This window comes from Tachysurus vachellii, chromosome 22, assembly GCF_030014155.1.
Source record: "Tachysurus vachellii isolate PV-2020 chromosome 22, HZAU_Pvac_v1, whole genome shotgun sequence".
Taxonomy (NCBI): domain Eukaryota; kingdom Metazoa; phylum Chordata; class Actinopteri; order Siluriformes; family Bagridae; genus Tachysurus; species Tachysurus vachellii.
Window position 1 is genome coordinate 16,577,024 of NC_083481.1, and position 10,000 is coordinate 16,587,023.

General features: G+C 42.8%; 1 protein-coding gene across 1 annotated transcript in view; it reads right to left on the reverse strand.

Annotated features, from left to right (window-relative positions):
* suclg2 (succinate-CoA ligase GDP-forming subunit beta) overlaps nt 1-10,000 on the reverse strand; it is an 88,064-nt gene that overhangs the window by 36,944 nt on the left and 41,120 nt on the right. Inside the window, exons 7-9 of the mRNA XM_060858316.1 lie at nt 9,181-9,277; nt 5,788-5,949; nt 3,552-3,694 (exon numbers count right to left, since the gene is read on the reverse strand). Of these exons, the coding sequence (XP_060714299.1) occupies nt 3,552-3,694; nt 5,788-5,949; nt 9,181-9,277 (402 nt within the window). The remainder of the gene's footprint in view (nt 1-3,551; nt 3,695-5,787; nt 5,950-9,180; nt 9,278-10,000) is intronic.

A 10,000-nucleotide genomic window follows, 5' to 3' on the forward strand; every position in this document is an offset into this window, starting at 1 on the left:
GGTTCGAAGCTCCTGTCTACTGCGATAAACAGCAACTCCAATCTGTCGAAGCACCTCTAGAAACTACATGTCTCGACAAAGCTAGAAGCTAACACGGTGTCGGTGGAAGTGAGTCAACCCCCTAGTTAGCCAGGGACAGATCGACAAACAGTTTTGTGTTTGTATAGACCATAACGCATAAGGGCATTAATAGGAACATTAAAGAACGTTCTTTAAAAAAGTAACTAAAAAGTTACTTAACAGTAACGCGTTAGTTTTTGGTGTAAGTAATCAACTAAGTAATTGAGTTACTTTTTGAATGAAGTAACTAGTAACTGTAACTAGTTACTATTTCTTAGTAACCAGCCCAACACCGGTTGCGACGGGGGGGAATCCGAATGATGCAGACGGACGATGTAATGACGCATGGGACACCGATTGGGTAAGAACCCATGGGAGGCAGAGACGGTAGACACACCAGATGATGACATATCAGGCATCCGACACAGATCCGGTAGTGACAGAAGGGACACTAAATAAGGGAAACAAGGTAAGGGACACAGGGTCAGAATAGATCTGACACGGATCTAGTAGTTACAGATTGGGTAATGAGACAGGAGGCTCAATATGCTTCCATTCGACTTGGAGCTGTCTCATGGTCCAAACACCCAGCCGGCGTCGACAATAACCCCGTCAGACACATCTGCCTCGGCCCGTACCCTCCGAACACACCCCGACACACTCCGGCTACTAACCGAGCACCAGGAGCTGGAGTTATTAAAGCCCTCTCGCTTCATCTCTCGCTACAACGTTCTTCAGCTGCCATTTGGCCCACAGGTGTGTGATGTGTTTCAGAGGGAGCTGAATTATAATAGCAAAAAGGAAATGTTTTATTCATGCAAATTTTAAAAAGACTGGTGAAGAACTGCCGTTTCATCACTCCCTCTCTATCCCTCCCTCTTTCTCTCACTCCTTCACAGAACCAGACCTGAATAATGGCTATTCAGTACGACTGGAACGAGGGAGCGAGCGAGTTCCTCTGCACCTCCAGGACAGGAAGTGGTGTGTGAGTAGCAAAATAAAAGAAGCTTGAACATCTAAGCAGTGTACGATGTGAGAGTCACACTGATAGCGGCGGTCGGTAAAATCCATATTTTTGTCACATCTCTTTCGTTTCCTGCCTTTCTCTTCCCTTCGCAAACCCTCCTTTTCTCTATCCTGTCATCTCCTATCTTCACGTGTCTTCCTTTTTGTTTCTGCATCTCTTCATCACCCATGAAACATCTTCCTTTCCTTTCCTCTTCGTTCTTGTCTAGTCTCGTCTCATTTCCTTTTCTCATCTCTGTTCTTCCCTTCATTTCCTTATCTCCTTGCTTCTTTTCCTCTCGTTTTCGCTTCTCTTCCCTTCTTCTTTCCTCATGTCAGTGCTTTTCTCTTCCTTTTCCTTCCCCTAGATCTTTTCCTTTGTACTTTATTCTATATGCCTTATTTCTACATCACCCGCTGTTGTGTATTTTCTCTTTTCCTCCTCCATTTTCCAGCTCCCCGTCTCTCTGCTTCGGTTATTTTATATAACGGTCATAAATATAAAGCGTAAGCAGTAACGCAGCATCACAGGTCTCGGGTCAATCCACTAAGAGGAAAAAAAGCCTCAAACACAGCCTCAAACCCTGCGTCAATCATCGATCCAGAGAGAGCTGGAAGACGACCTTATTGGTGAACGAAGCTCACTGGGGCTGAGGAGCTGGCTAAGAGTGACGAGGGGCCAGAAATCCGAGAGCGCAAAAGTTCGGAGAAATGCAAATGCAGATTTTTCTCCTGTTAGAGACCGAATAATTAACATTCTGATTAAAATTCCCAGCGCATGCGAGAGGTGGCACAGAATACTCCTGTGAAATGCAAATCCCTAAACTGAGACAGACCAAGATAAAGAAAGAGAGAGAGAAACAAAAATGAGAGAAAAAAAAATAAAGAGGGAAACATCAAACCCTTCGTCATTCTGCATCAAAACGGCGACGTACTATAAATCATTAAAAACTGCTTCGACCTACACAACATTCATCATCAACATAGCTGTGGCCTGTCTGAGGAAATAACAGATGACACTGATCCTCTGGACAAGATGTAAGAAACTCCACTTCCTGTCTTTTCCTTTTCCAGGTTTTTTTTTTCTCCAGTGTGTGGTGATGGATTTATGCATGACAAAATATAATAAATACACCTTAGATAGCTGAGCAGAATAATACATCAGCCAGCGAGAGCCTGTTTAAAATTCATCGCCCTCACGCCCGCAGTCACGCATTAAACCGTGCTCGTGGAACACGTGGAAAAGCTAGATACAGACACGCAAGTCTCTGTAAGCAGGGATGAAGAAATCCTGGGTGAAATAAATGTGTGGTGTAACCACATGTGAGATTAAGGTGTACGTAAACAAACGATGAGCGCCGGCGTTGCGTACCGGCTGGAGCGGCGCAGGTTATTGGTGCTGCGAGGATGGAAAGTTCTGGTGAACAGGAGCGGTGAGCAATAACAGAGGATAGATACGTTTCAAGGAACGAGTGTGTGAGTTTATGGACTTCCTGAGAAAATAATAGTACAAACCTGATTGATTGCTGTGGTGAAGAGTAGCAGCAAAGACGAACATGCCGAATTCCTTCAGTTTCCATCCATTCGACACGATACGTAATGAAGATACACATCCCTTAATGTAATTCTAGACTATTAAACATTATTACCCATGTTTAAAAAAAATGATTCGTTTAAGGAATCGTTTAGTGAATCGTTTAACGAATCGTTCGATCAAATCAGGCTGGAATCTCTAGTCAATTCGTCTTTATGAATGTACGTGTCCCCGAACGCCATTACAGACTATTAAATACAACCCATGTTTAAAAATGGTTTGTTTAAGGAATCATTTAATGAATCGTTTAACAAACTGTTCAACAAATCAAGCTGGAATCTTTCATCAGTCTTAAATTGAGGTTCTGAAAAATACCTTTCCTTAATTGCAATTCTAGTCTATTTAAAATAAGCCATATTTAAAAATGGTTTGTTTAAGGAATCGTTTAATGAATCGTTTAATCAATCGTTTAATGAACAAATCAGGCTGGAATCTCTCATTACTCTCATATTGTCTTTATAACAATGCATAGCCCTTGAAGCTGTTCTAGAATATTTAAGATAATTTGTCAATTTATCATTAAACAAAGCATTTCACTAAAGATTCAATGACTTATCTGTTGAATCGTTTAGTAAATAGTTTAAAAAATTGTACGGGTAACAATTGTATAGAATGGTGCGGTGTTAGAATTTCCGTTCATTGGAACTAAGAGACTCAAACCCGTTCCAGCATGATAATGCCCCTGTGCACAAAGTGAGACATGGTGGGTAAAGGATGAAGTGTTAGAACCCCAGTGTCCTGCACAAAGCCCTGACTACCCCATTGAACACCTTCAGGGTAAAATGGAACACCGAAGGCACCCCAGACAGACCTCTACACCCAACACCAGTGCCTGGGCTCTAAAAGCCCTTTAATTATTTAGTTATCATTCAAACAGAAGAGGTTCTCTTACCTTTGGATCAGCAGTGAGCAGTTTGAAAGCAGTGTACACCTGGTTCTCCTTCACACCTCCTCCCAGGTCCAGGAAGTTTGCCGGTTTTCCTCCATGCAGGTCAATTATGTCACAGGTTGCCATGGCAAGGCCAGCACCATTGACTGTAAAGACAGGATAAAGCATCTTGATTATGATAATCAGCTAAGGAGGTGTTGTGCAGGTCTAAAAACCAAGAGGAAACTAATGCAGGGAGGTCACATGAGGTCATGGTGCTATATGGTGTGTCGCAAATATGAGCTGGAAATGTCAAAGCACGGGGTAGAAGAGCACTGAAAAAGCCCTGACACAGTAGACTAGAGTGAAAAAATCCATTCAGCCAATAAAATCTAACGCATTGATGTCCCTTACTGAAGGAAAGTTTGCTATAAAGGAAAACATAGCAAGTATGTACATAATATGAATTAAGACAAAAACCAATAAATCCTGGAGATAACCAGAAAAATTGATTTACAGTCTAAGTGCGCTAGGAAGCACCTCTGGAGACCCCATTTACCATAGTTTAACAACTAAACTACTGCACTTCTGGTACTAACTAAACCACTACTGCACTTCCTGTAGTAACAAAACCACTACTGCACTTCCTGTAGTAACAAAACCACTACTGCACTTCCTGTAGTAACAAAACCACTACTGCACTTCCTGTACAGTAGTAACAAAACCACTACTGCACTTCCTGTACAGTAGTAACAAAACCACTACTGCACTTCATGTAGTAACAAAACCACTACTGCACTTCCTGTAGTAACAAAACCACTACTGCACTTCCTGTAGTAACAAAACCACTACTGCACTTCCTGTAGTAACAAAACCACTACTGCACTTCCTGTAGTAACAAAACCACTACTGCACTTCCTGTAGTAACAAAACCACTACTGCACTTCCTGTAGTAACAAAACCACTACTGCACTTCCTGTAGTAACAAAACCACTACTGCACTTCCTGTAGTAACAAAACCACTACTGCACTTCCTGTAGTAACAAAACCACTACTTAATTAAAACTTAAATACAAAATAATAAAGTCCAAAACCTCCTGAATAACACTGTTATAATAAAAACATCTCACAGAGACACCTCACAGTTCCACTAACATCTAAACGATTCACTGTATATACACAGAAGCCGCTACAGAGCAAAATGCATCCTATAGTCCATAAACCACAGTAAATAATTACTCTACCACGTACTAACTGCACAGAACACAAGTCTAATTCTCCATCATCCTGGCAAACAGATGGATAAGTGAATTAGATTAAACGAGTACTGGACACTAGCGACAGTAGCAGTTGCAGCGTTAGCTGGGCCATTGAGCCTGCCTAATTAGTCCATGCTGTAACAGAGCCAAGTGCTCAAGTGTTTTCCTGCGGCTAATTCCTGCCTCTCGGACGAAAGGCTGGAGCTTGGCAAGAACTCCAAATCTAGTCTTAAAAAAAAAAGTCCTCTCAAAACTTCTACACACAAATTGCCACTTCTGTGTGTATAAATGTGTGAGTGTGAGTGCGTATGTGCGAGTGCATATGTTTAAGTTTCTCAGGCTTTCTGGCATCTCTTTTGTTCAACACTTTAAAAAAAAGCTTTTTATGTCTTTTATGTCTACTGAGAAGCTGCTTTAATGACAACTAGAATAATCTCTCCGCCAATCTGCCACTTTCCGAGGCCTTTCTCTCTAATTGGAAGTCAGCGCTTCTGGCAGGTTCCATCAGAAACGGAACCCATTTGGTTTCGCCTTAATAAAGCGAATTTTCTAAATGCAACCCGTCGTGATGAGACGAGATGAGACGAGATGAAATCTGGTGAAGAAAAAGAGTGATGTACGTCACAATATGAGACAATAAACTGTGTGATTCATGAGAAATGGACAGGTTGAGGTTCGGAGATTGCGACTGGAAAAGAATAGTCTAAATCTAGTAATGTTCTGCACTGTTGTAAAGGATGGAAGGATGTGAGTTCAAGTCTCAGGACCGGTAAAGAACCACTCTCCTGACTAAGAGCCTGAATTTAGAGCTTCTGACTGTAAGTCACTTGTAAACAAGTAGAAGTAGTAAATATCTAAATCACTTACTGCCATTACAAAGCCTTAATAATAAAAACAATCAAATGTTCCCATAATTGTGCTAAACTTATGACAGGAATCTAATATTATAAAGAATTTTAACAAACTGAAGAAATTTTACCCATAAAAACATAAAAACTCACCAAAACACGCGATGTTGCCGTCCAGGCCGATGTACTTGAGGTCGTGTTTGGCCGCCTCGGTCTCTATGGGATCGCTTTCGGCAGTGTTGTCCATGGCAAAGATGTCTTTCTGACGGAACTCGGCGTTGTCATCGAAGTTGATTTTGGCATCGAAGCACACGACTGTGAAGAGGCATTAAAGCAACATTAAAGGTGGGGTCTCCGTTGTTTGAGAAATGCTTCAGAAAACCGCGTTGGGACGCCAAACAAAACAAAAACAAAACAAACGTGTAGCCAATGAGCAGAAAGGGGCGTGTCTTGTCAATTTGGGCGGAGAGAGTGTTCAGTGCACATGTGTGACATTAGCAGAAAGCGGTTTTAACATTGACATGGAGGATAAAAACAAAGAAAGAAAGAGAAGAAAGGCTTACGATGAGGTAAGAAGTAGGACGTGTTAATATAGGATCAGCTTTCCAGCGCTGGAGAGAACAGAAGGAGCAGGAAGGCCTGCGATGGGACGCAGAGGTCGCTTTTTTCCTTCTCGATAGGTGAGTAACGTTGGTTTTGCTTTGTTACACAGAACTAATATATGCCTTTGTCCTTTACATGATTATGCTTGTGTGTCATTTTTACTTGTTTGTTTATCTACAATCGTATTGTTCTTCCCTTCAGCTACGATAAAGACACATTTCTTTCCATTATTTGCCTGGGTTACGTATGTACATGTGGGCGGAGCTATCAATACAGGGGTGGGACCCATTTGGGTTAGGGGCGTGTTTGTTTTGGTGATTTCAAATGTCAACGTTGGCTTTCAAACAACGTACACCCCACCTTTAAGTTTCTGTTGCTGGGGGTAACATTGCACCAACAGGGCCTTCAAATGAGTTGGGCAGCTTCTGTAGAAACTGACGAATCACATCCGATAGATAATGTGCCTTTACGTTAAAAATCAAGAGACCGTGCCTTGTCTTCTTTTTAATTATTGAGATCCTTCTGGACATTTTTCTGTCATGCAGATAAAAAAAAATGACTTGCGGTCAATAACACTCGCTTGTATTACATATTATTTCTATTAAAAGGGAATATAGCAATTAAATAGTTGAAAAAATGTGAATAAATTTTCATAACCAACATGCTCGATTTTTGTTAAATAAATAAATAAATAAACAAATAAACAAATAAATAAATAAAAATAAAGAGGTTCTTTCCTCTTGCACGTCCCTTTGGCTAATACATATTATCACTAATCATCCCTAAATATTCCACATATCGATAATTAACCTTTCCGACGCCTCGTTAAAATGACAGTGAAGCAGAAGACCAGGCTCTTGTTTTCCATCTCATCCTATGATCAATCTTCTGGCTCTAAATCACGGCCCCTGGAGATGGCATCAGTGGCGTCCGTGCGGTTTAATGGCTGCTGCGCGGTTCGGTGTGATGGTTCATGCATTTTGGGGCAGTAATGCAGTTCTGAGTATGGAGATTGAAGTACAGAAGTCCCAGAGCTCATCCGGAAAGCCGAATACTAACGCTCCGTCTCTCGCAGAGCCGAAGCAGACTCCGACTTTTTGAGACAGGCTCTCATTCATGCCTCGAGGGGATGAGGAACAGAATGATGGAGAAAACAACTGTAATCAGAGACACTCGTAGAGTTCCCACTTCATCCCCATTCGCTCCATCTTTCTCCTGTTCTACTAAACACGACTCGACGCTTTCTCCTCTTTTCCGTCTCTCCGATTGATCATTTTGCCATCATCTTTTCTTCACAATGTCTTTAACTCAACCTCATCTACATCTCCCACCGTGAGCTCGTCTTGCTTTATACATAACGCTCGTTTTTGATCCGTCGTAGTTTCGGCATTTTCCGCATTTCCATGTCGTCGTCTGTCTCGTTCTTCGTGAGAATCGGTGCACTCCGGTGATGTTGAGTGTAATACAGAGGCAACAGGAAAACAGGGTGTTTTGAACAAAAGTCCATCATCAGCTGTACAAGCAAAGCTCTGCTGAGGCCGTAGCCAGTGAAACTCTTTCGTTTTCTCCGTCTCTCTATCAAACCCTCTACAGCAGTGGTCCTCAACCCCCGGGACGCGGACCGGTACCGGTCCGTGGACCAAATGGTACCGGGCCGCCCAAGGAACATTAAATTATTTCCATTTTATTTACTGTGGTGTATTTCTCTCGGGTTTGTGCGACTTTCCATGGACGAGAGGTTAACCGGGAGCTGAGAGACGTCACCTAAAGCCGCACCAATACCGCGCATGCGCAAAATATCGTGATATCGGGGCGGTTTTAGGTGACGTCTGGAGCCGAGCGGCTGCAAGCGGCAGTGGCGTTGTAGCTTTGGTGGAGAGAAGGTGTGTATCGCTCTTCTCTCTGTTCACCGGTACTTTCTCATGTTTAACAGTACTAAAATGAGTACGAAACAGACGTCGTTAGAAAGTTAGCAACTCTGCCGGTGTTCTGGATTAAAGTCATGGCAGAATACCCTGAGATTGTCACCAAATCCCTATTGCCATTTCCGACATCCTATCTGTGTGAAGCGGGGTTTTCTGCAGTGACGGCAACCAAAACAAAACAACGGAATAAACTGGACATAAGCAACACACACTTCGGGTGTCATTGTCTCCTATTACCCCAGATGGAACCGTCTCGTTGCAAAGAAACAAGCTCAGGGTTCTCATTGATTTAGCGTTGTAGTGAGTTAAAAAGGCATGTTTAAATACGATTAAGTTAAAATGATTAATTTTAATTTAATTGTATAGCCGCCACCCCCCACCCCCAGCGGGCCGCGGTAAAATGATCAAACATTGACCGGTCCATGGCGAAAAAAAGGTTGGGGACCATCTACAGAACCTGTAACTGGACTTTCAGTTTCATCTCAAAAAAGCTGCTCCACTAAGCAGAAATTCTTCATTATTTCTGCTGAATCATGAAATTCATTAACGGTCGCTGAGGCGGAGTGGAATGGAGAAGTGTCTTTTACACCACAGGTTTAGTGAAGGTTAGTTCATCGCATTGATTCACTCCTGGTAGACAATTTGCTGACTTTATAGGTCCGAAAAAATAAAAAGGACCTCAGTTGAATCAAGGGTCGAATCGATCTTAATGCCGTTATCGAAATCGGTCACAAAAACAACAATAATATCCTACGTACAAAAAAATGTCATTATCATCGACAGTGTTGGAAACCAGAATAAATAAGTAACTTGCCCTGGAAATGAAGCTCTTTGGATAGTTCAGGAACTAAAAAAAATGTTCTGGACCCCTGAGGTTAAACTCCTCCTAGCAACTGCATCCGTCCCCTGTGTCGAACCGTCTCTCTTTCACAGCCACAACCAGTGGTGAATGCAGACAGTTGCTGTTACCCATAAATTAACACACACACGAGCATTTCAGAATGTTAAAGAGTCCCACCTTGTCCTTCGGGAGTCTCGCCGAGTGGGTTCACTTCCACCTGAGTGGCGTCGACTTTCAGGAAGAGATCGTACAGCTTCTTAATTTGATCTGCAGCCTGGGACAGACGCATAGAGAGAGATTAGGGGCAAGCAAATAAACAATGCACTGTCAAACACACAAATAACTAACACACACACACACACACACACACACACACACATCAGTCAAGGGAGGCGTGGCCTTGGCGTATCAGTCTAAGTGAAGGAGGCGTGGCCTGTGTGTATCAGTTTAAGTGAAGGAGGCGTGTCCTTTGCGTATCAGTTTAAGTGAAGGAGGCGTGGCCTTTGTGTATCAGTTTAAGTGAAGGAGGCGTGTCCTTTGCGTATCAGTTTAAGTGAAGGAGGCGTGGCCTTTGTGTATCAGTTTAAGTGAAGGAGGCATGGCCTGTGCGTATCAGTCTAAGTGAAGGAGGCGTGGCCTGTGTGTATCTGTTTAAGTGAAGGAGGCATGGCCTGTGTGTATCTGTTTAATTGAAGGAGGCGTGTCCTTTGCGTATCTGTTTAAGTGAAGGAGGTGTGGCCTGTGTGTATCCGTTTAATTGAAGGAGGCGTGTCCTTTGCGTATCTGTTTAAGTGAAGGAGGTGTGGCCTGTGTGTATCCGTTTAATTGAAGGAGGCGTGTCCTTTGCGTATCTGTTTAAGTGAAGGAGGCGTGGCCTGTGCATGTCAGTCTAAGTGAAGGAGGCGTGGCCTGTGCGTATCAGTCTAAGTGAAGGAGGCGTGGCCTGTGCATATCAGTCTAAGTGAAGGAGGCGTGGCCTGTGCGTATCAGTCTAAGT